The 27,163-nt window shown below is 38.4% G+C and overlaps 2 protein-coding genes across 2 annotated transcripts; one reads left to right on the top strand and one right to left on the bottom strand.

Moving 5' to 3' along the window:
* The first annotated feature begins 22,015 nt into the window (after window positions 1-22,015).
* Window positions 22,016-23,718, top strand: LOC145091724 (PCNA domain-containing protein). Its single transcript, XM_079029502.1, has 6 exons — window positions 22,016-22,264; window positions 22,404-22,493; window positions 22,589-22,743; window positions 22,820-22,940; window positions 23,036-23,226; window positions 23,313-23,718. Exons 1-6 carry the CDS (start codon window positions 22,157-22,159, stop codon window positions 23,560-23,562), a joined length of 915 nt encoding a protein of 304 aa, XP_078885628.1. The 5' UTR covers window positions 22,016-22,156; the 3' UTR covers window positions 23,563-23,718.
* A 72-nt stretch (window positions 23,719-23,790) lies between these two features.
* LOC145091723 (uncharacterized) lies at window positions 23,791-26,959 on the bottom strand. Its single transcript, XM_079029501.1, has 6 exons — window positions 26,364-26,959; window positions 25,717-25,791; window positions 25,140-25,632; window positions 24,676-25,061; window positions 24,357-24,583; window positions 23,791-24,280 (listed from the first exon to the last, which is right to left on the bottom strand). Exons 1-6 carry the CDS (start codon window positions 26,919-26,921, stop codon window positions 24,004-24,006), a joined length of 2,016 nt encoding a protein of 671 aa, XP_078885627.1. The 5' UTR covers window positions 26,922-26,959; the 3' UTR covers window positions 23,791-24,003.
* Between the last annotated feature and the right edge of the window lie 204 nt (window positions 26,960-27,163).

Here is a 27,163-nt window from a genome sequence, read left to right as displayed (position 1 = left end):
AGATTCATTGAACTTTTCAATGGCATGTTTAATCTCGATTATTCCCTACAATTTGTGACTGGGATGCCGAGGATCATAAATAAGGTGTGAATAACCATACGAATCACGTGGTGCACCCAATACTACTATCACCTAATCAATGTGTCGGTTAGCCACACACGCTCCATTGATCTATGATAAGCATCGAGTCACCCTTCGCAACCAATGTTATCCCCAAATTAGTGTGTCAGTTAACCACACACGCTCCACTAATGTTTGACAAGGGTATGAAGTGTAATTCCATGGATTAGCATACAATTTCACATTTTGCCTAAAGTAACAACGATTTGGGAATTTGTAAGAGCATTTAGTTACTTTGTACTTCATTATACTTATAATGGAAGGTTTCTGTCCTATCCTACCCGTTCAGCTAACGACCCTCCACTAGTCAAGAGTGCGATGGGTAAGAGTGGATACCCATTCAATCGCCATTTTATAGGCAATTTCCTTAAACACCCCTTATAGACCAGCTTCGTGAATGAGGCTGTAGCACTTGGTTCATGGTACGTATGACCTATCTAAGTAAGTTACATTTTTAGCCTTGGACTCGGCGAGTTGTAGGCCCGACTCGCCGAGTAGAGCCGGGATATTGAGCACGCTTAAGTTGGCGACTCGAAGAGGCCATATTCTGGAGTCGGTGAGTCCTTGTTGTCTGGATGAAACCCTAATTTCAAGGGTTTGCACCCTATTTAAAGCAACCTTATGCGCCCCAAGCCCGACTCCTTCGCCCTCAGAGCTCCTTATATCGACCTAACCCCTTTTCTTGTGAGATTGAAGTGTTTTGGTGTGATTTCTTGAAGATTTTGAGAGAAGAAGGAGAGTAGATCAAGAGGAGAAGGAGGCCCAATATCTTGGTGATATTTCAGAGATTCATTGTGGTATAACTCAGTTTCCTTCTGTTTTTATGCTTAAAGTCCCTTAGGGCACCATTAAAGTCCTTCTTGAACCATTTCCAAGCTTGGTTGTGGATTAGGGGTTGTAATGAGCTGATTAACCTCTAGATCTAGGCAGGGTTGAGCTCCAGAAGCTCAGATCCATGGCCTTTATGGGAGTAAAGTGCTTGAATGTCCTAGATCTACCATTTTAGCCTTTATTAAGCCTTAAATCCCCATCCTATGCATGTATACACGTAAATTTAGAAACTTTACGTGTAAAACCTACCATAAGAGCCCATATCTATGTATGGTATGACCTGGATTCAAGCAGAATCGAGTATATAGTAATTGCATGTGAACGACTCGGCGAGTTCAGTTGTTAGGATCGGTTGCATATATCATAACATAAACATAATATCAGACATATCTGGGGTGTCCGAACTACCCTCCGGTCCTAACAACCGAACTTGAGGACCGAAGGGTAGTTCGGACACCCCAGATATGTCCGATAGTATGTTTATGTTATGATATATGTGATAGTAGCAGTAGGGGTGAAATAGTCCCCGAGGATCGGTTGTTAGGACCGATAGGTAGTCAGCGGGTAGGACGGCACCCCAAAATGGCCGTACGGGTAGTCGGCACCCCAGAATGGCTGCACCGAGTAGTCAGGCACCCCAGAATAGCCTGGCAATATGTATGTTATGTGATCGTATGGTATGTGGTACGATGGGGGAACTCACTAAGCTTCGTGCTTATAGTTTACAGTTTTGGTTTCAGGTACCTCTTCGTCGAAGGGGAAAGAGCTGGCGTGGTAGCGGCACTTCATACACACACACTGTTTTTCCGCATTCATGGGATTGTTCTAGGATTCATACTCTGACATTTTGATAGTTCACATGTTTTGGTTTTTAGACATAGTATATGTTTATGAAATGGTTTGATCGGACAATGTTTATTTGCAAATGATTTTACTAAATATTAATTGAAAAATGAAATTTTTGGACGTTAAAAATGCGTCGTTACAAGTTGGTATCAGAGCCCTAGTTTGAGGGATTCGGACACACCTTCAGGGGTGTCTGAACTCAAATTGAGGGATTAAAAGATTTTGAAAAAGAAAAAGTTTTCTAAAAGGTTAAGTAAAGAGTTTTAAGAAGGAGGTGTGTGATGTGCGTGACCGGCCGAGCTCAAGTAAGTATTCCCCAAAGTACCCATACAAGCTTATGTTAAGTTTATCGGTTTCAGTAGAACATCATGCTAGAATAGGACTAAGGATCTAGGAGTGATGCCTTATGTGCCTGTTTTATGTGCTTCATTGTATGAAAATTGCATGCTAGAATAGAGTAGACAACAGTAGGATAGCCTGTTTAGGTTATGCGTGATAGTATGAGTTTAGCACTGTAGGCTAGTTCAGTTCCTCTCTATGAGAGCGGATTTGCTTGAGATTGTTTCCTTTTGTCTGAATGGTGTTTGCTTTGTGCTTTGTGGGACTCTGAGTGATGGGAGCTAGCCATTAGGTGAATACGTCACGTCACATGTGATCCGAGCCGAATAATCTTAGAGTGCTGGATTTGGCCCTATTGCGCAACTCTTGTCTGAGTCTAACCGTTGTAGGGACGAGTCTGTTACTCGAAGGATTATCTGAGCCTCATCACATGTGATGGTATTCAGGTAATGACTAATTGGGATTACAAGGAGGCCTTCAGCAACTGAGGATCGGGTATGGTGGAGTTAGAGATTTCCCTAGGGCAAGCCTAGGATGAGTATAGCAGTGATCAGCAGTAGTGAAAAGGATCTGGTGGAGTCGAGGCAGTCCTTGAAGAAAGTACGGATAGATGTGGAAGGTAGTATGGGCCCATACTACTGAAAGTAGAGGATCCATACCCGAACCAAGGAAGGCCAAGATAAGACCAGGGAACTTGTAGTAGATGTGATCCCTCAAGAAGTATCAGTATCGCTAACGGTTGTTATTTATGTATTCCAGAATGGTGGTACTACGCTCGAGGCCATCAGTTGGCAGTTCAGGAGAGGTATCGGGTTCGGGATCAGGTTCCAAGCCAGTAGATGAAGGGCTACGCGAGTTCATCGCGTTAGAGATTACCAGGGGCATCCTTGAGTCGACCCCCATTATCTTCGGGTCGATCAAGGAAAGGATAGTCGAGTTGATGGAGGATCGCCTCAGGGCATTCAGGAGTGACATGGCATCTGGCCAGTTGGGATCTCGCACACTGTCCTTTAAGGACTTCAAGGGCAGTGGTGTACCGGATTTTCACGGGGCGAAGGACCCCACAGCTGCCAGGCGATGGATTGCAGACATTGAGTCTGCACAGTTGACTAGCTTCTGCCCTGAGGGGTCAAAGGTGAGGTTTGCAGCAGGGTGTTTACGAGATCGAGCTAGGGATTGGTGGGAGTCCGTTGGTGACTCGTTGGGAGCCTCGGTTGTCGAGGCTATGACCTGGTCGGACTTCGTGACCAGGTTCAGGGCAGAGTTTGTGTCGGCTGTCGAGCTTCAGCAGCTGGCCAGGGAGTTCTTAGATATGAGGCAAACGACGGAGATTGTGGCAGAGATCACCGCCAAGTTCTGGGATAGGGCATTATTGGTGCCCCAGTACGTGGGTGATGAGGATATGAGGAGGACCCACTACCATGACATGCTCCGAGCTGATATTCGGGAGCATGTCAGTTTTTCAGCTTGCCCCACCTTGGACTCTATGATTTCCAGGGCGAGGGAGAGGGAGATAGATCTGGAGCACATCTAGAAGAGAAAGACATAGGAGGGACAGACAGGAGGGGCTTCGGGGAAGAAGCCCAAGGGATCAGATGGTAGGCCGAAAGGCCAGTCAGGACCGAGTCGCTGCAGGAAATGCGGCAGGCCTCATAAGGGGGCATGTAGACTGGGATCGTCGGGCTGCTATAAGTGTGGCAAGACGGGGCATTTCAGCAGGGATTGTACCGCCCCTGCACCTGTGATACAAACGTCTGATTTGTTGTGTTTCCACTGCAACCAGAGGGGCCATAAAAAGGCCAATTGCCCCCAGTTGACAGCAGCAGCGCCAGTGAAGGCGCCAGCTCCAGCGACCCTGCAGATCACTGATGGCCGGCAGGGCAAGGCAGAGGCTCCAGTGGTGAGGAGCCGGGCATTTCAGCTGACTACCGAGGAGGCACGCGCCGCAACCGATGTGGTGATGGGTATGATTCTTTCCCTCTATTTTATTTATAAGATGTTATGTTATTGATATGTGCTTTGTGTATATGCGTTAGGATCTTTCCATGTGAACGGTATCCCTGTTCAGGTGTTGTTTGACTTGGGTGCCACCCAATCGTTTGTTTCTCTTGCGCTTACCAAGAAGTTTACTGAGTCTTCAGGCATGTTGGATTGCCCTTTAGAGGTAGAGATTGCCGATGATTGATCAGTGCGGGCATCAGCAGTGTTCAGAGATTGTGTTCTGAGGTTATTCAAGGAGCGCTACTTGGTGGATTTGGTTCTCATTCCGTTGCGTGGGAACAAGGTGATCATAGGCATGGATTGGTTGAGTCCTAATGGGGCGGTGATAGATTGCGCACAACAGCTAGTGCGGATCAGGACCCCAGGTGGGGGAGAGCTGGTGATCCATGGCGAGAGGCCACAGCGTGTTCAGCAGCGAGGGCTAGGTGCTACCTTCAACAGGGTTGCGCGGGATATGTCGCGTATGTTATGGATACCCGGGAGGCGGGTAGAGCGACGGTGGGCGAGGTGCCCGTAGTTCGAGAGTTCGCAGATGTATTCCTTGAGGAGCTGCCTGGGATACCTCCGGAGCGTCAGGTGGAGTTCAGGATCGACCTAGTCCCTAGTGCGACTCCGATAGCCAAGGCACCCTATCGGTTGGCTCCTCCCGAGATGTAGGAGTTGTCTACGCAGCTGCAGGAGCTGCTAGACAAGGGATTTATTAGACCGAGTAGTTCACCCTGGGGAGCCCCGATTCTGGTTGTAAAGAAGAAGGACGGGTCATATTGGATGTGTATAGATTATCGGGATCTGAATAAGGTAACGGTGAAGAACCGTTACCCACTCTCGAGGATTGATGACCTCTTTGACCAGCTTCAGGGAGCATCTTGGTTCTCCAAGACTGATCTGCATTCAGGATATCATCAGATGAGGGTCAGGGAGGAGGATGTGCAGAAGACTGCGTTTCGGACGCGCTATGGCCACTACGAGTTTGTGGTGATGCCCTTCGGGCTCACCAATGCCCCTGCCGCGTTCATGGATCTCATGAACCGCGTGTGTAGACCGACGTTAGACCGGTCAGTGATAGTGTTTATTGATGATATCTTGGTTTATTCCAAGACACAGGAGGAGCATGAGGAGCACCTGCGGGAGGTGCTGGAGACCTTGAGGAGAGAGAGCTTGTACGCCAAGTTCTCCAAATGTGAGTTTTGGTTGCGCGAGGTGCAGTTTCTTGGGCACCTTGTCAACCAGAACGGGATTTCAGTAGACCCGGCCAAGGTGGAGGCCGTGATGAGATGGGAGATTCCGAAGTCTCCATCCGAGATTCGGAGTTTCCTAGGATTAGCGGGTTACTATCGGAGATTCATTCAGGACTTCTCCAAGATAGTCGTACCCCTGACACGGTTGACTAAGAAAGTCGTGGTCTTTCGATGGGGGCCTGAGCAGCAGGCAACGTTCGAGATTCTGAGACAGAGATTGTGCGAGGTGCCAATCTTAGCCCTGCCCGAGGGCGTAGAGGACTTTGTGGTAACTGTGACGCGTCCATTTCGGGGTTGGGCGCGGTACTAATGCTGAGAAGGCATGTCATTGCTTACACTTCGAGGCAGCTGAAGCCTCACGAGGCGAACTACCCGACGCATGATTTGGAGTTGGGGGCGGTGGTCTTCACCCTCAAGATTTGGTGACATTACCTCTATGGGGTTCAGTGTACCATTTACACAGATCACAAGAGTTTGAGGTACCTCATGGATCAGCCGAATCTGAACATGAGACAGCGTTGATGGTTGGACGTGGTGAAGGATTATGATTGAGAGATCCTTTATCACTCGGGAAAGGCCAATGTGGTGACCGATGCGCTTAGCCATAAGGCGGCGCCGATCAGGGATGTGTGTATGAGGATGACGGTGGTGACTCCACTGTTAGAGCAGATTCGGGAAGCTCAGCAGGAGACTATGAAGGAGGAGCATCGGAAGAGCGAGTGGATAGTGGGTCAAGTCACCTCCTTCGATTATGATAGCCGAGGATTATTGACACTACATCGTAGGGTGTGGGTTCCATATCACGGAGGCGTGCGCCAGATCTTGATGGAGGAGGTGCACAAATCCCGATTCTCCATTCATCCAGGGGCGACGAAGATGTATAGGGATCTTCGTCTAGACTATTGGTGACCCTGCATGAAGTGGGATGTGGCTTGGTACGTTGAGCGGTGCTTGACCTGCAGGAAGGTCAAGGCCGAGCATCAGAGGCCGCACGACAAGATGCAGCCGTTGGATATCCCGTTGTGGATATGGGAAGATATTACGATGGATTTTATCACAAAGCTTCCCAGGACTGCGCGAGGAGTAGATTCGATATGGGTCATCATGGATCGATTGACCAAGAGCGCCCATTTCATTCCGATCCAGGAGAGTATCTCGGCCGAAAAGTTGGTTGATATCTATATCAGGGAGATAGTGGCGCGACATGGGGTACCGGTGTCAGTGATATCAGACAGAGATGTGCGTTTCACTTCCAGGTTTTGGTAGAAGTTCCATGATGAGTTGGGCACTTGTATGCATTTTAACACCGCCTTTCACCCGCAGATGGATGGTCAGAGTGAGCGGACCATCCAAACTCTGGAGGATATGTTGCGGGTGTGCGTGCTAGACTTCGGTGGTAGTTGGGATACCTATCTTCCCTTGGCTGAGTTCTCGTACAACAACAGCTACCACGCGAGTATTGACCGTCCTCCATTCGAGATGTTGTACGGACGGAGGTGCAGGACCCCGATATGTTAGGGTGAGGTTGGCTAGAGGGTCATGGGGAGCATAGAGGTGGTGCTCAAGACGACCGAGAGGATTCAGCAGGTTCGGAGCAGGCTTCAAATTGCGCAGAGTCGGCAGAAAAGTTACGCCGACAAGCGCCGATCAGACCTGGAGTTCCAGGTCGGGGATATGGTTCTCCTGAAAGTGTCGCCTTGGAAGGGCGTCATTCGATTCAGGAAGCGGGGCAAGTTGGGCCCGAGATACATTGGATCGTTCAGGATTGTAGCCCGGGTAGGCAAGGTGGCATATAGGTTGGATCTGCCAGCCGAACTCAGTCAGATCCACAACACCTTCCATGTCTCCCAGTTGCGGAAGTGCCTAGTGGATGACTCAGCGGTGTTGCTGTTAGAAGATATTCAGGTTGATGACAGCCTGAACTACATTGAGCGCCCAGTCGCAATCCTCGACCGGAAGTCGAAGGATCTGAGGAACAAGAGGGTGGAATTAGTGAAGGTGCAATGGCAGCACCGGAAGGGTTCATAGTAGACTTGGGAGCCGGTGGAAGAAATGATAGAACATTACCCCGAGCTGTTCCAGGATCGAGCAGCAGACTTCGAGGACGAAGTCTAAAATAAGTGGGGGAGATTTGTAGCACCCGGTTCCTAGTACATATGAACTATTTAAGTAATTTACATTTTTAGCCTTGGACTCGGCGAGTTGTAGGCCCGACTCGCCGAGTAGAGCCGGGATATTGAGCACGCTTAAGTTGGCGACTCGAAGAGGCCATATTCTGGAGTCGGTGAGTCCTTGTTGTCTGGATGAAACCCTAATTTCAAGGGTTTGCACCCTATTTAAAGCAACCTTATGCGCCCCAAGCCCGACTCCTTCGCCCTCAGAGCTCCTTATATTGACCTAACCCCTTTTCTTGTGAGATTGAAGTGTTTTGGTGTGATTTCTTGAAGATTTTGAGAGAAGAAGGAGAGTAGATCAAGAGGAGAAGAAGGAGGCCCGATATCTTGGTGATATTTCAGAGATTCATTGTGGTATAACCAGTATCCTTCTGTTTTTATGCTTAAAGTCCCTTAGGGCACCATTAAAGTCCTTCTTGAACCATTTCCAAGCTTGGTTGTGGATTAGGGGTTGTAATGAGCTGATTAACCTCTAGATCTAGGCAGGGTTGAGCTCCAGAAGCTCAGATCCATGGCCTTTATGGGAGTAAAGTGCTTGAATGTCCTAGATATACCATTTTAGCCTTTATTAAGCCTTAAATCCCCATCCTATGCATGTATAAACGTAAAGTTGGAAACTTTACGTGTAAAACCTACCCTAAGAGCCCAGATCTATGTATGGTATGAGCTGGATTCAAGCAGAATCGAGTATATAGTAATTGCATGTGAATGAATCGGCGAGTCGAGCCGCGAGTCCCCGAGTTTTCCCCTTTTTCGTGTTTGCTTTGTGGAGTTGTGAGTCGTGGGTGGAGTCAGTGAGTCGGAAACCAGACCCATCCATGGAGGGACTCGGCGAGTCAATGCCCTGACTCGGCGAGTCCAAGGCAATCTTCTTACCTCAAGAACAGACTAGGCGAGTTGTTCATACAGCTCGGCGAGTCTCAGCATAGAGTGTTCATCGTATGAAGATGAACTCGATGAGTTGTTCATGCAACTCGGCGAGTAGGATGAAGGACTTTTGGACATCAGTTAGAAGGAGAACTCGTCGAGTCAATGCCTAACTCGACGAGTAGAGTCGGATTGAGGACAATCGAATGGGTAGGGACTCGACGAGTTGGCAAGCCAACTTGGCGAGTCGGGTCGACTGGAAGTTGACTTTGACTTGTACTTTGACCTGGTCAAGGGTAAAATGGTCATTTTATCCTAAGTACAGCTAGCAGTGTTTGACTGAATGTTTCGTGGGAATTATAGCCGGAGGACTTCCGGAACAGCAGCAGCAGTAGACAGTCAGTTCCCGCTCAAATTAGCAGCTACTTTGAGGTGAGTTACCTTCCAGTAGCGGTGGGTCAACGGCTACAATGCCGGCCCACCAGTAGGAGTTGTATGTTAGATGATCGTCTATGTGATATCATCTAGGTTTGCTACTACCTAATATGTTATATGTCGGCATGATATGTTGTATGTGAGAGTAGTAGAGTTCGGTTGTTAGGACCGAAGGGTAGGTCAGACTCCCCAAATATGTCTGACATTATGTGATGATATGTTTATATGCTGTCCTGATATGTTATATGTGATAGTGGTAGTAGGAGGGGAATAGACCCCAAGTTCGGTTGTTAGGACCGAAGGGTAGTTCGGACACCCCAGATATGTCTAATAGTATGTTTATGTTATGATATATGTGATAGTAGCAGTAGGGGTGAAATAGTCCCCGAGGATCGGTTGTTAGGACCGATGGGTAGTCAGCACCCCAGAATGGCTTGACACGGGTAGGACGGCACCCCAAAATGGTCGCACGGGTAGTCGGCACCCCAGAATGGCCGCACCGGGTAGTCAGGCACCCCAGAATAGCCTGGCAGTATGTATGTTATGTGATCGTATGGTATGTGGTACGATGGGGGAACTCACTAAGCTTCGTGCTTACAGTTTACAGTTTTGGTTTCAGGTATCTCTTCGTCGAAGGGGAAAGAGCTGGCGTGGTAGCGGCACATCACACACACACTGTTTTTCCGCATTCATGGGATTGTTCTGGGATTCATACTCTGACATTTTGATAGTTCACATGTTTTGGTTTTCAGACATAGTATATGTTTATGAAATGGTTTGATCGGACAATGTTTATTTGCAAATGATTTTACTAAATATTAATTGAAAAATGAAATTTTTGGACGTGAAAAATGGGTCGTTACAGAGGCCTATTAATTGTAAGACTGACTGTTTACTCATACATATATATATATATATATATATATATATATAATATTAGACTTTTAATGTTATATATATATATATATATATATATATATATATATATATAATAGGGTGTATTTTACACTTTTAAAATACTAGAAGGTTCAATTTTGTAAATTATACTTTTAATTTAATTAAATGTAAACCAAAACTTTATGGGTTTATTAAATCTCTTTTAATTATACACTTTAATTAATTAATAAAACCATAAGGGTGTAATTTGAACTTTTCAAATTACTAGGGTTTTAGAATTTAACATTTCAAATTTAAACTTTTAATCAACTTTTAAATTCCAAAACTTGAGGGCAAGTTTTGAAACATTTCAAAACATTAGGGTTTAGAATTTAAATATTTCAAAATTAAACTTTTAATCAAAAAAAATTTAAATTCCAAAACTTGAGGGCAAGTTTTGAAACTTTTCAAAACATTAGGGTTTAACTTATTTAAATTTCAAAAACAAAACTTTTAAGTTCAAATTTAAACTATAAAACCTAAAGGGTGCAATTTGAAACTTTTTCACAAGATAATTCAAATCTAAATTACAAATAATCAATATTTATCTAATAAAACAAAAGATTATCTAAATTTGACAATTATCTTCAATTTTGGCAAGGATAAACTCCAAATACTGATAAAAATCGGATTTTATTAATATAAAACGTTTTAGGTAATTATCCACGGCCAAAACAGGTCAAAATCCTGAAATCTGCTCCATCTGCAACTCAGACTCGTCGAGTTCACTATGGACTCGGCGAGTCCAGCCCCTTGAAACCCAAAATTTCGGTTTTAAGCATGAATAATCAACAAAATCATCAAATACATCAAACAAACAGCCCTAGGCTTTGATACCACTGATGGGTTTGGAGCAAAACATCATTCCTGTGGTGTACATGCAAACCCTAATTGCCTTTGGATCTAGTTTGTCTAATGAACATGCAATTGAATATCCAAAGCTATAAACCATAGATCTATTAAATAAGAACTGAAATAAGGGTTTAGTAATTACCTTTGATTGTTATATAGCAATAACAATCAATCCTTGCTTTGATTGGCTTCAGAAAGCTTAGTGCCTCAAGTGATGCACCTCTAATGGAGTCACAAACACCACTAAGCAACTAGATGAAGAAGGAGAAGAGAGGAGGCTGCCAAAATCGTCCAGAAACCCTAATCCAAGAGTTCACCACGTTTTTGGGGCCATAAGGGTCCTTTATATATGTAGGCTATTAGGGTTTTCAACTAGGAAACCCTAATCTGACTGCTTAGGCTTTAAGCAGTCCAATGGATCATTCCAGAAGGCCCTTGGACGATTTCTTTATGGACTCCCATATAAAATTCGTCCATTGCCATCTAATGGATCCTAAGCCCAACTTTGCAACTATCTTATAATTACAATATCAGTCCCCTAAGTTTAACTAATCTCTTTTAGCCACAAAATTAATTATCAATTAATTCTTGACTAATATTAATTAAACAATATGATTTGTCCTTTAATATATTATTCTCATAATATATTAATAAATCATAATTAAACCTTTCTCTCCTTAATTCATCCTACATATTGCTATGGTGAAGGCAACTCAAAAGGACCATGCTCATAATCGGGTCAAGTACATACCAAAATAGTTATGGACTTAGACACTAATCCAATACTTTTGCCTTCATTTTTAGCCATGCAAGTTATCTTGGTCCTTTATGTCATTTTGGTGTATTAAAGTTTAGATCTTGAATGATTTAGGCATTATTATGGATAAAATTGGAAACTTTATCCCTCTAGATATCTTGTTGATTCAGATCTGGAAGTGGGAAACTTGGACTTAACGGATTAAGTTGAGAAAGATGCATTTTTGGGGCCCTTTGAGACTTAAAGTCTAGACCTTGGTTGTTTGGACCTTCCTAATTGATAAAGTTACAAACTTTATCCATTAAGACCTTGGAAAGAATCAGATCTGAGGTTTGGAGCTCTTGAAATCGGAAGAAAATGAGTTAAACTCGTTTGAGATGTTCATACCAGTCCCCACGACATGGGCTTTGGCTACTACAAAATGAAAAGTAAGGAATCAATGACTATTTTGGAATTTTTTGCCCACGACAAGGAGGCATGTTGTTGCAAATTTTGACCTAAACTTTAACCGTTAACTTTTTAACCAGTTTGACTTTTGGTCAAACTTTGGTGGAATTGAAAATTTGTCTAATGATTGGTTTCGATTTTCCTTTAGGGAGCTTTAGTTGGATGTTTTGTAGCTGAGGTAGCTGTTGGGCTTTTGTGCCTGTGGGTCGAAGACACCAATGTCGACCCACTGGATTATGTTATGTAGAGTGTTATCTGTCTGTATGACTCTTCCATGATTGATTGGGTTGAAATATACCCCAAGGATGGGCCCATTATTGTACGCTTGGGTTGAAATAGACCACAGGGATGGGCCCATTATTGCATGTTCGGGTTGAAACATACCCTAGGGTTGGGCCCATAATTGTATGTTGGGTTGGAATAAACCCCAAGCCCACTGATTAGTATGGCATGTGATATTTTGGGGAACTCACTAAGCTTTGTACTTATGGTTTATATTTAAAATGTTTTTTTACTCAGTATTTTTGGGATTTTACATCTCAGTATTTTGGTTATTGGGGTAATCTTTAGAAAACTCATAATATTTTGACCAAATTAACTCAAAATGACATGATAGTGGCTAAATCTATAAAACTGACAAAAAAGATTTTTCCAACATATTAGCTGGTATTCTATCATTTTTTGTAAATAAAAAAATTGGGGCTTTTTCGTTAATTAGACGAAAATATTAGGTCTTTTTTAATAATAACCCTATCATTTATAGCAAAAACTAGTAATAATGTTGCAAATTATTATATTCATTTGGAGTTTCCGTAAAACTATATAACAACTATTTTAGTGTTGTAACCTTGTGTTTAAACCGATAACACATTATTTATTATTATTATTATTATTATTATTATTATACTTTAATGCAACTTATTTAATGGTCTTGATCACTGGGCTCAAGATGACAAGAGTGTGTCTAATTAACATATGAGCTCAAGATAAATAGTGATCGTGGATAAGGGAACAAATAATATAGGGCGATGTGGTAAGGGGAAAATAGTGTTATGGATAAAAAATTTATCTTATTATTTTTAATATCTTGAACTAACACATAGTTAGGCGAAGATCTTGGATTTGTTTAATATCTTGGGATTGTATTCGTTTTTCTTTTAATGTCTTATGCAGAGATCACATACTTGACTAGAAAGGGATAGCCCATGTCTAAAGCACGTGGTAAAAGCTTAATGAAATATTGAAGTCCTTCTAGAATGTTGGGTTAGACATAGATCAAAGAAGATCCCTAGAATTTATGAATGTCTGTTATAATCTCTTGTCTAAAAAGGACTAGCTTATCCACTCATACTCACGTTCTCGCTTCTACTCTCTCTCTCTCTCTCTCTCTCTCTCTCTCTCTCTCTCTATATATATATATATATATATATATATATATATATATATATATATATATCTTTCTCTCTCTCTGATGTGCACAATTTGTTTTAAATTTATAAACCTAACTTAATTTGCTAACTATACACTTATAGGCAGTGTACCTAGTCAGATTATAGGATAGCTCAGGTAAGTCGGGTGTCGATGACAATGAACGAAGTTTAATTAAATAAATTAACAACTTCTAATTAAACAAACAAACAAACTATGTTCTTTTTTTTTTTGGGGGGGGGGGGGGGTTACTGTTTTTCAAGATCAGAAGAACTTAAATTATCAACTAACAGTTAAGCAAAGAAAACAAGTTAACTTCAAGAATTAAAAGAATACTCCTGCCTAGATCCGATTTCAATTTATCATATGGTTGATTTCTAATTGATAGATTATATTGATTACCAATTTTCTAGCTTTTATGATCAAATATCTAGGCCATACCAATTTATGAATTAACAACCAATGATCGTGCAATAGTTAAACACTTAATCGATATTAAGCACCAATTGGACTATGAATTATAATAGTTACTTTCCTATGATCAAGTTAAGCAACCAAGCACAAATCTAGATTGATTATGCTTTCTAACATAGTTAAAGTTACTAGCTTTAGTAACTTAATCTAAGATATGATTAATCCTAGCTCAATTTATGTAATGATCATAAATAATTAGGAAATATATTCATGCAATTAATATGATCAATTAACACATAAAATCTGATTTATAAGCAATATAAACTAGAACTAAACATGATAGGGTTTAGATTTATCAAACACAAATAAAATCAAATATAATCATCCAATAATCGAAATTAACACATATGAATCAAGTTCATCTTCACCAAACAGAAGTAAAAGGTGTTTAGCCTCTCATTGTAGCAGAAAAACACAATAGATCCATGTAAAATAAGCTAGACATAAGTATGATAAGAAAACCAATTAGATCAATGGTGAATTTTTCTAACTCGTCTTCAATTCTTGAGCTTCACTTGACTTTCGATCTTCTTTTGTATTTCTAAGGGTTATTAGTCAAAATTCACCTTAGAAAACCGAATTCGTCCCTCCAATTAGACCTACTGTTTGGGATTAATAATTGTCAAAATCGGCACACCATGTCGTGGTTGACTTCCACCACAATGTGGTCCTCATGTAAATCCCATATTCACCAAGTCATCCGATTGATCATGATTCTTCCATTCGTCACGTCGTGTTGGAGAACTCCACGACGTGGTCTTCAGGATTCAAGTCTTCTTTTTCTTTTTGTTTTAGCTCCCGTTTCCTGCTTCCAGCTCCTTGTTTGCTTCCTTTTTGTCCTGAGCAAGTCTTCGCTGCTAAAAATCATATTTTAAACATAATAAGTATCTTTTGTTCCAAGATAAACATAATTATAGCTAAAAGTAGTGGAAATATGCATGAATTATATAGTTAGATGTACACATATCACTCTCTCACTACATTTAAGCTCTATTATATTTTTAAAACGACCAGCTAGCATTTGTGATTACATTTTTATTAATTAAAGTTATAAGGCATGTGATTTTTCAAAACCGTTTTATAATCCATAAGTCATACAAACATTGTTTCCAGAAACATGATTATCAAATCATAGTATCCAAAAATACTCCACACAACGATACTTGAAATCATGAAATCAAACTCTAAGCCAAAGCTTAGTGAGTTCCCCCAAAATACTCCACACAACAATACAATAACAATTATGTTACATGCATATAGGGTTTGTTGGCCTGTGGCCTTAACCCAACCATCCAGAGTTCATTGGCATATTGCCTCAACCCAACCATCCATGGTTTGTTGGCTTATAGCCTCAACCCAACCATCCAAGGCTTGTTGGTCTACCGCATAAAACAATACCACCTCAACCCACCGTCTAGGGTTTGTTTGCCTCCCGCCTCAACCCAACCACCAATATGTCGACATATGCAACAGATAAAAGAAATTAGCAAGTACAGGTAATCATATAGATATACCAATCTAACAGGTCACTATATGCATTGTAATTGTCCAAAGTTCTTAAAATGTAACTCCTAACTTTATTTACTTCCAATATTTTTATAAATTTCACCATTATCTTCCTCTTATATAATTTTCATTTTCATCTATAAAATATATAGCCTAGTAGGTGTTTGGCAGAAAGATGTGATGTAAGAGAAAGATAATAGTAAAATTTTGAAAATCATGAGAATAAATCAAGTTAAGGGTTGAAGTGTAAGAACATTATAATGCATATATGACACAAATCGACGTACTATGGTGAGTTTTGGTACCTAAGGTTATATACCTTTAATGGTATATTCACTTTTCCCATATATATATATATATATATATATATATATATATATATATATATATATAGAGAGAGAGAGAGAGAGAGAGAGTTAGGTTCAAATGTTTCTAACAACTATTGTGTGCTTCTTAGGACCAATCAAAATTTAGGAAATATTAAATAATTAATAAATTGTTTTGGGGGTATAATAATAATCTTTACTTATTTAATTTTAGTAATTATTGAAAACATTTAATACCCCTTTTAAATAAGGGAAATCAATTTAAAACCCTACAAATAACCCCTCTGTTCATTCCATCGACATACCTCCGCCTCTTTTCATCTTCTTAAACTCCCTCACCCTCATGTTCCTCCTGATCACCAGTAAAGAGCCTAACATTAATCGAAGTTGTTTCCATCTCCAACACAATGTCTCTTCTTCCTTATATTTTTTATGACAAAATGACCCAATCAGCTCCATGGCGAGTTGAAGCAACCCCCGATCCTAAGCAGGCCCTGTCGTCACAATTCACCGAAGAAGAAGGAGTCGCGGCCCTCACCAATTCTCCTCTTTGCCTTCAATTTATCTAACTCTCAAATAGCTCCCAGTCACTTTTTCCTTGCTTCTCCATCGACCTCAGGTAGTTCTTTTCCTTATCTGATCAAAATTCACTTGAAAAACCACCAAAACAGTCGACACCACCATGGAGGCCGGTGACACGGACTGTTCTTGCGAGATTGTCCTGGTGTTAGCTGTTGATCTTAATCATATTTAGACAGTTCCTTAATCAGTTATTTTCATTTTTTTAGTGTTTAAAACAGCTCCAAAGACTCCCAGTGCAAGACCCATTCTTTTTACTGTAATTTCTAAAATTCAGAAGGCATCTGATTATTGTCCGCCAACTGTTTGTTAAAATGATTGAATCAAATATTTAGTTCATTTATTTGCACATGATGTCTATTGATATGTATTGTACCCATTTGGAAATTAGAATATTTATTTTTGTTAATCTGGTCTGGTGTTGGCCTAATGAGGTGTTTATATTTCTCTATTTTGACTTTGTTTATCATTATTTATTCCATAAACATGATGTCTACTGATAAGTATTTATACCAATTTGAAAATTAGCCAATGTAGTTTTGTTAATCTAGTCTTGTGTTGGTTTAATGAGGTGTTTACTTTCTTTATTTTGATTCTACTTATGATTAGCTATTCCATAAACATGATGATTTAATTTGCTTATGAAATCTGATTTGAATGCTAAACACACGGTAATTACTTCATATTTTTGAATTGCCAATATTCTATACAGGTAAACATATTCTTATATATCTTTTAGTTGTAAAACATCATACAGACTTCCTCTATACTTCTAATCACAGGTAATCATATTCTTATATCTTTTTTAGCAAAATTTGGATATGTAATTTGGTAATGGTGAATTTTGGCTTTGGTCTTATCAGCAGGAAAAAAGAACACAAGATGGAGACTTAACCAGGTAAATGAAACAAGATTGGCTTGATGTATTAAAAAACATAAGTTTTATGACAGAGGGTGTTCAAGAAGCTGATAAATCTGAAGATACATGATGTCTTTGATGAAAATATGAACCTACAAAGTTTGTCTCTAAAGTCAAAGGTAAGAAAAACAATCACTCCACATCGATTTTCTTTAGATTTGGTTGTTTTCATTGTATATGTATATTATTGCACTATAGTATTCAAGAATCTTAATATTCCATAACATACAACTGAAAGTGTTGTTCATACAATTTAGGAACCAGAAGGCGTTTGTTAGGTTCAAGAATATATACATTCTATATCATATACACATTCTGTTAGAATTTTACATTATAATTGTGCTTTTAGTTTAATGATTCTTTAAGAATGTTTTATGTTGGATGGTCTTGGTTGTTATTTGTGATTTTTTTTTTATTAAGGATTAAACTCCATGGTATGACACATAATTGTTTTTTTTTTCAGTATCTTGATTACAACTTCAATTATATTTGTTGACATATCATCAAACATTTATAATCTTTCCAATATAAGTATTGAACAATTTCCTAACCATTATTTATGATTTATTACAGAAATTTTGATAATTGTAGCTACAAGATATATCCTGTTTGTAGATTATGGGATACAAAAGTCCATATTCTCTTTACTGTGATGAAATTCGAGGCATGAAACTTTGATAATTGGCACCAAAAGACAAATGATTCATTCCTTAAGAATATAATACAAAAAGTATATTATTCTATTAAAATATTCAACAAAGAATGTAATATTCTGGTAGAATAATCTACAAAAGAATGCTAAGATTTTCGCCAGCGAGTGTAGGTAAATCTAGGGTTTCAAATTTCATTCTTCTCACAACTTAGATCTGTTTACATCACTAATTCATACCATATTGTGTATATACTGATGGGGTTGATTTCATATGCCAACACAGTGAATTAATTTTGTTTGATTTCATATACGAACATAGTAAATGTTTGATATCATATGCCAACATAGATTGGTGAAAGCTACTCATCTTGTTCTAGAAAATTGTTTAAAAAGGTAATTAATTTTTTTGTGTATTATTTTGGTTCAATTTGTAATTTTGAATTCCAATTTCTATTGTCCCTCGTTATTGTGTATTTGGAATCTAAAATTATATTAGCGGTAAATAAGATGCTTTTGAATGTATTCTATGTATTCTGTCAGAATATATTCTGCCAGAATAAAATCTATGTATTCTGTTAGAATATATTCTATGTATTCTCTCATTTTCTATGTATTGTACCATAATATATATATAGTGATAGTTAATTGCAAGTAACATATTTTTAACCATTATTAGTTTTTGTTGTATTTGTGATAGGAATGTCTGGAAGAATGTGCTGAAGACCTAATAGGAATAACTTGAAGAATGAATAAAGTTTGATCATACTCACATTTTAATAATGTTGTTATTTTTTAAGAATTTTATTCATTTTTGTTGATATTCTTTTAAAATATGTATAATTATATTAAAATGTATAGGACTTTTAGTCTATAAGAATATGTATGAATTTGTATTTAATTTCGGATTTATAAGAATATATTAGAATGTTGTTATTTTTCAACCTCAGATTCAAGAATTTTGTTATTCTTCAATAATATTCTAATAGAATAAAATTCTGAAAGATCATCATTCTAAAAAAAATATTCTGACAGAATAAAAACGGTTATGTTTACAAATTACATTAGAAATAAAATTGAATTAATTAAAAAAATTCAGATTTTTTAAATTAGAAGAATTAATTATACCTAAAAATCTGAAAATTTCCTTTTATAATTGTAGTTAATTGTCCAAAATGTCATTTTGCTAAAATTTGTGTGATCATATGGTACATGCTATCCCATTGTAATATCATACACTCTTTAATCATGTCCATTGATTAATTTCATCCGTTGGTCCAGATCTGTGCATTCTGGCACACAATAGTTAGTAAAAACAAAATAATATATATATATATATATATATATATATATATATATATATATATATATCAAATTACATAACACAACTTAGTGGGTCGACATTGGTGCCTTCGACCCACGAATACAATAATGAAAACTCACATCAAAGTCTAAAAAATAGCCGAACTGGTCACTGCTCCAAATATCGGTTCTACAGGTCACCTAAACATCAAATAGGGACCCACTTAAACATCAAATCGGGACCAAACCTCAATCTACCACTCAAATTACCCCATTTGACCTAAAGTCAAACTTCGTCGAGGTCAATAGTCAACGGTTAAAAAGTCAAAAGTCAACATTCAACTTGAGTACGCCCTTCGTACCAGCTCTACGCACTACATAGAGTCTAAGATGGCAATTACGAGGAAATATGGCTTTATGCCCCGCATAAGGGAAGTTATGCCTTGCGTACTCCCAAAAACTTCAACTTTATTAATAAGCCATTTATTCGGACCAATGTCTATTCCAATTCTCAGATCTGGTTCCGAATAGTTCCATAACGGATAATGTTTCCAACTTTATCCATTAGGATGACCCAAACATCCAAGATCTAGTCTTTAAGTCTCAAAGGAACCAAAAATGCATCTTTCTTAACTTCATCAATTATGTCCAAGTCTCCAAGCTTCATATCTGAATCAATATGATGTTTAGATAGATAAATTTTCCAACTTTATCCATAACAAGTTCACAAACTTTCAAGATCTAAACTTTATGCACTAAATGACCAAAAATGCTAACACAACTTACATGGCTTGATGAACAAGCACCAAAGCACAACTTTCCGTGTCCAATAAGTCCCAAGAGTGTTCCATATAACTCAAAAGGGGCTAGAGTTTCCTCAACTCTCAAACACAAGCTCAAAGGACCAAAAAGTGACAAAAATGGCCAATAACAAAATCTAATAAATCAACGAGCAAGATAGAAGTTTTTTACTCACAACGGTCAATAAATGAAGCAACCTTGTTGGATTTATACTTGAATCCTTCTTTCATGCACTTTACAAACACCTTGTTTTTCAAGATTCAACCTTCCAATGGAGAAATAAACTGATAAAAGATGCCAAGGTTCAAAACAAGCAAGAGGAGGCTAGGGTTTCTCAAGGAATGATCTTAGGTGATGGAGGATGGTCATGAGAGGGTTCTCCATAAGTTAGAGCCCTTAAGTAGGGCTTAAAACTGAAGAATTAGGGTTTTGATCTGCTGCGAGTACGCCCTGTGTAACCTAGGTTATGTCATGCATAGCCCATTAGAAACGCGACCCACATTCAACAAGTTACGTTTGCATAATTTTATTACGCCATGTGTAACAGCTATGCCCTGCGTAACTTTCATATACCCTACGTAGGACAAAACCACCAACTTCCAATTCAACTTCAAATGGCCATAGCTTCTTTGTTTCAACTCTGTTTTTGGTGTTCTTTATATCCATAGAGAGCCCCGCAACCTTATCTAGTTGCTTTGGACTAAAACATATCGAACTAAAATTCTTAATTTATGCAAGAAACCTGAGATATCACCTTTCCAAATTTACTATTTGCTTCAAGGTACAAATCGAGGGATTTAGTTACTTAATCTAACATTACCAACATCTGAAAAGGCCTAAACCCTATTCATTTGAAGCCCAACACCATTACTTGATCAAAATTTGGTCTGACGTGTCGAAATTAAAACATTACTAAAACCAGGTGTTACAGATTTCATCATCTCCTGAGGTTTTATGATGGAGATCCAAAAGAATTATCGGTTTTTTTGTACACCCCTGTGTTCTTGCCTTTGTTTTTATTTACCTATTATCATTTTATTGGTTATAACATTTTTACACATTTACTTGATTATATACTTAGTTTTACAATCACAATCTTACTAAAAAACTGAGATTTTATGTAATATTTTGGTTCTTTTTAAATATCTTAAGATTTGCTCTCTAAATTTGCATATTTCATGACTTTTACACTATTTTTGTCCCAATCTTGATATTTCAAAACAAATCAACATTATTAAACAATTTTCTGAATATCATAGTTTTCTTCCCTTGGGCACGACCAAGACCTTCGGCATATCTTAGTATTTCACAATTTAACATTTTATTCTAAACATCACACCACACTTACTAATTTGGTTATGAAATTAGTTTATCAATTTTTGATCAAAACAAGTAGATGTCGATAAACATGTATACATCATGGAACTCAGCTACTGGTTGACATGTATTACTTTCGAAATATATATGTACAAATACTTGTTAATTGGTCGCACAATGGGATGAGTAAAGCATATGCAAGCAATAACATATATTGTAATAAAGCATATACAACAAGGCGAGCAATGGTATTGAAATTCGTTACCTGAATCGGTACATCTTTTGTTATATATGAGACAATACTCGATACTCTAAAATCATGTAATTCAGGATTCGGTATCGTTGATACCGGTGCTAGTACCGAAAACCGATACTATGCCTAGTATCAGTAATGTTTGTTCTGTTCGCAGTATAGACTTTCCACTCAATTCGGTATTCTAGAATCTCGAATCGGATCCATCTTGTGTTCTTTCCTAATATACAACATATCGGTAGAAAGTAGTAACAAGGCATCCAATATATAATTATTTTTTTTAGAATAACGAGTTAGTATATGTATCAGATTGAACCCATAACCTTATTTTTTTCTTGTTAGCCAAATGGGTCAATCCAAACTTATGTAGGTAACAATACAAACGGATAAGGTGTGTATGAAGGGATATAAGCTAGTACTACTCTAATAAAGTAATAATAAGCATGAAAATACCTCTTTATCATGTAATGTTCTAAAAAATAGTCTAACTCCATCATTTCTAATCGCAAGCTAAATTTTGCACTTTTTTTTAGTCGTCTCCTCCTCATGCAATCAATCATGACCAAATCCACATTTATATGGTCTTCACGGGTAACCTCCTTTGCAGGTCTCCACACCACCTCAATCTTTCTTCCGTTCATTTTGTGATTATTTGGGGTCTAATATGATAATTCTAAACTCTATGGGCATAAATGAAAATTGAAAGGTGATCATATATTTTTATTGAAACCGAGAGGAAAATGATTTTGGCGGGAAGTGATGAGTTCGTCGGTGGTAGAGCCAGAATCGCCGGATCTGGTTTGTGAGCTCGATAATGTTCAAGGCATGGTTGATGCCCTCACCTCAGTCCGATGGAAGCGCTATCAGGTTCGTTTCTCTTTTCCGAAATTAGTAACAAGAGTTTTTTAATGGAAACCTAGGGTTTGGTCATATTCAGTTTAATCATCAAATTCAGGATTTTTGTATGGGGGATTGTGCTAATAGCTAGCTTTTTCTGATATATTAGGATGCAGTTCTGGAATTAAGCGAACATGGAATCGTACTGATTGTTGAGGATACTGGATGTCTTCAAGCAAAGGTTTATCTTCAACGAGAGGTATTATAACACGCCTAAATTTAAATCGAAAAACGTTCACACTTTATCAACACTTAACTTTAAAGTAACATCTGCTTGTTGATCTTCCATTGTAGCTTTTTGTTCGTTACGAATACAGTGCAAACGGGCGACCTAGGTTTGGAGTAAGCTTAGGGTTATTCGTGGATTGCCTCAACACATTTTGCATTCCTGGACACTCGAGCACAATTGAATTCCAATATCCAGGCCCTGATATGCAGCTTCTTCTCAAGTACATTTCGAACACCTTTTTTCTTTTCTTTGATGGATCTGTGGATAATCTCTGATGCTAACTTTTCTTGTCATAGATCTACTGATTCGTTAAGTGCTTGCACTTATGCCGAAATCAGAACTAGAATCCCTGACACAATTTCATGGGACTACAATTTTGAACCTGTTGGAAGCACTCCCATCAGTTTTACTGTTAAAGTAATAACCTAATTTCTCTCTCTAGCATATCATTTGTAGTAGTGATTCATGTTAAACTTTTTAAAAAAACTAAGTATCTGGTTTGAATTTTGAAGTCATCAGCATTGAAGGAAGCCATTGATGATCTTGAATGGCCCGGATCAAGCATCCAAATCACCCTGCAACCAACACCTCCATCAGTTACTTTTAAAGGCGAAGGCCATGGAGACTTACAGATAGACTTCATGTATTATGCAAACACAGATCTCCTTGTTGCATTCAACTGTGATCAAATTGTTTCTCACAGGCATGTATTTCTTTCTTTCTCTTATTACTATCACTGTCGTTGTCAGTGTCAGTTTATCAGTGTCTTGTAATGTTTTGACATTGTAGGTACAAGTACAAGTTTCTTCGTGCAACAACTTCTAACATACCGAGTAGTGTGATTAAAGATAATAGAGGAAGTAAGTTAACTATTGGGAGAGGAGGGATGTTAAAAGTTCAACATTTGGTGTCTGTTGTAAGGCCTTCTGGTTCTCACTCACATGTAGATTCTGGTGGGTATCAGCAGCCTAGTCGTATTGCTTATATTGAGTTTTTTGTGAAGCCGGAGGTTGTTGAAGACAATGTTAATGATTCCTAGAAATCAACAAAAGGTAATCTTAATCATTAACATGAGTTGTATGTTGTTGGAGGAGGTAAAGAGTGATTGTTTTAGTAGGGTGAAGTGGATATTTATTTATATACAATTTTGGACTTAATCGTTTAAGATGAATGGTGAACTTTTTTTTTTTATGTATTTATTAACATTGTGCAAGAAACATCATCAATATCAACAAGTCAAAAAATCAAAACATGATTTGACAAACAATTGAACCCAAACTATATTACATTTACACTCACAAATATGTTTGATTTTTATTATTAAGAATATGGTATAAACTTTTTTTTTTTTGTCAAAATCCGTATAAAAGAATAGACTCAAAGACTTGTGTAGAACATATGAGAAATTAACAGACAAAATTTTCAGAAAACACAGACAATAGATGATTATGACCAATTTATTATTTGAGAAAATAATATGCTATCCTACTGTATGTTGTTTGCAACCCTTTGGCCCAAAGTGTTGTGAGCTGCGTCTCACCACCTTTCTGCACAGATAACAGTAATGCCCTTGGCATGACCAACAACATATGTGATTATTATTCCCAACTTTCCCATTAATCTGACCACATTGAGGGCAAGAATGTCCACGATCACCAAAAAGTTCAGCTTGAATTTGCCCCATCACTTGTCGTGGATTCATCTGTTCTTCCCATTGTCTAATTTCTTCTTGAGGGAAAAGCTCACAAGCTCCACCCCTACAACAATTAGTTCAATTCCATTTACATTTATAAGAGAGAGAGAGAGAGAGAGAGAGAGAGAGAGAGAGAGAACCTGAAATGATCATATCCATCAATGGCCTTATTACACCGATAACAAAAATACTTGCCACAATTTTGACACACCATTTTATTACACCCTTCAGTTTTTGAAATTGCCATTTTACACCCCGGACATTGTTTTGCATCACGAAGTATTTCCTTCACGCTCATAAGCTCCTGAATCATTTCCTGTTCACGTTTCCTTTGATCATCTTTCATTTGACACGAGCTTTGTCTCTCCTGCATCATAACATAACAGAATTTTCTTACTAAAAATTTCAATTTTGATTGATATTTGATACACAACAAAGTCTAAATCATTACAAATTTACCTGCAAGATTCGGAGCTTCATTTCGGGTGTAAGACATGTGATGCCAACATGGCGTTTCTCCCTACAAAGAGTGCAAAAGCTAAAGAAGCATTTGGAGCATTGAGCATGTTGATCTTCATCTTCTATGCAAGGTGTTTCACATCTTGGACAATAGACCACATCAGACATTGATTCGAGTGTTTTTTGTAATGTAAGTGATTCCCATTTTTCAAATTGTTCATCACCAAGTAAACGCTTTAAAAGGCCAGGTGGAATCATCCCTCCACATTTTGTAGTAGGGCAAGAAAGCTTGGTTACTGTGCCTTCTTGTATATGAATGTTCGCGTATGTTTTCATGCATTTTTCACAAAAGAAATGCTGACATGGCAATCTTATAAACTCGGTACCTATGAGAAATCAAGAAAGAAACAGAAATTCATAATTATGGTGTAAAATGTAAATATGTAATCCAAGTTAAAACTTACCAGCAAATTCGCTAAAGCAGATGCAACATTCATGAAAGTTTTTACGAAAATCTTCAACTCTTTGATTATCATTGTAACTCTTCAATGAAGGAATATCGACATCTGGAGAGACACATCCCGAAATTGCCCTTGGATCATTGTTGTATTGGACACCATATGGGCCAAGAATGATTTCTTTGTTAAAACCAAGATGAGAAAGAGCTGAACTATGCAACCATTCAGCCCATGAGTAGATAACTTCCTGCCCTTCTTGTTCTTTCCATATTGAATCCAAAATAGAACACAAACTGGAAATTTTTGAAGAGTTTAACCATTGTGTGGAGATTGTGAAATATGGAGGGAGATGTGTAGGGTATGATTTGGGTAATAAGCATGTTAGAACAATTGGGGGAAGATATTGGACTTCAAATGAGTAAGAAAAATCTTCTGAATTGTTGGAATTCAGTTTTGTGGAGATTGTTAGTTCTTCAGGAGTTTCAATGTAGACATGAATCTGCATAAGAACACATCAATATGTAGTTAGTTTCATATATTTCTTGTAAATTTGAATAAATTTTTGCAAAATTGTTATTGGCACCTGAAAAGATCGCAGCCCACTTTGCTTGTCAAGGATGAATATGTTCTCTCCATAGATAGATTCCATAGCCAGTATCTTCAGTTTGATAATTGACATAGAAAAGTTAGGGTTTGAATATAGATTTTTGAATCACAAGTTATAAACTGTGATTGACATGTTTTATGGTTTAGATTCCAAAATATGATGAAGGTATATTTCCGATTTTACCAAAATCACAAATGCTATGCTTTTCTGATTATTAAGGAATGCTCCAATTTAAACCAGGAATCTTGAATAATTGAATTAGTGAACGATTTCAACTGATAGATTACAGAAATATGACTCCAATTGATATGATGATGAAGGATTTCGATTGCAAATGAAAGAAACAAATAAGAACACCCCCATGTTATTGCTCGATACTTTATGAATATTAGTTGAGATGATGCTTAATGGGCTCAAGAGTTTACTAACAAGACGCATCTTGGATTATAACAAGCATTAATCTTGGCAATAAAGACTGTGGCATTGTGGCAATAATCCTACATCAAGTGAGATCAGTCTATAACCCTTAAAGGATAATCACAAACCAGTTTGAAAGATTAAGTCAATTAACTATTACGTCAATACCAATCAAACTTAATTACTGAAAACAATATAAAATTTACCTCATCCTCCTGTAATTGATCATTAATACTCAGTAATTCCTCTGATAAATCAGGTTCTTCACCAAACAATCTCAACCTTTCTAACCTTTTCACCACATCATCTTCGTCATCTTCTTGAACATCATCCTTATTTGCACCAAATCCCTCACTGGATTCCTTCTTCTTATTCTGTTCTTTCTCGTCTTGTAAAGACTCTGCTTTGCCTTTATTTCCATCTCTATCACCATCATCTTTCCCTTGTTGTGGGTGAAAATTCAATGACCCGAGTTCAGATTTGTTCTCAAATTGAGTTCCAGAACCTCGATTCCTTGATACCCACCTGGAGCTTCTAGGGTTCCGAGGTGATTTAGGGGTTTTACGAATGAAATCTGAGATGGGTTTTGCAGATGAAGAGGTGGAAGGTTCTGTTGATGATATTGGATCGGATAGAATCTCTTGATGGATGTTGTGATCATGAAGCGGTCTGAAAGTCCAATTTTCGTCGACATTCTTTTGGTGAGATTTTCCTCCTCTTCTGCCGCCTCTTCTCATCGTTGAAACCCCGCCGCCCGCCACCATCTCGGGTCGGCCTTTTATAGGTTCTCAGGGAGCCCATGCTCAACTTCGACCATTTTTTTTTTTTTAATTGAGTAAACTAACTGTTTTTTTTTAAAATATAGCTCATTTTTTTTTCCAGTAAAATAACAATAGTTTCCGGAACGAACTTATTTTGGACTTGTTTTCGGGTGTGTCGGCCTATTTCGTTGCCTTCGGAATGCCCATTTCAGGGTTTTCGTATGTGTTATGGATTGTAAATTTGA

Source organism: Lactuca serriola, chromosome 3, assembly GCF_051521515.1.
Source record: "Lactuca serriola cultivar US96UC23 chromosome 3, Lser_US96UC23_V15, whole genome shotgun sequence".
In the NCBI taxonomy this organism is placed as follows: domain Eukaryota; kingdom Viridiplantae; phylum Streptophyta; class Magnoliopsida; order Asterales; family Asteraceae; genus Lactuca; species Lactuca serriola.
The sequence above is the reverse complement of the archived record's forward strand: the minus strand, read 5'-3'. Positions and strand labels throughout refer to the sequence as shown.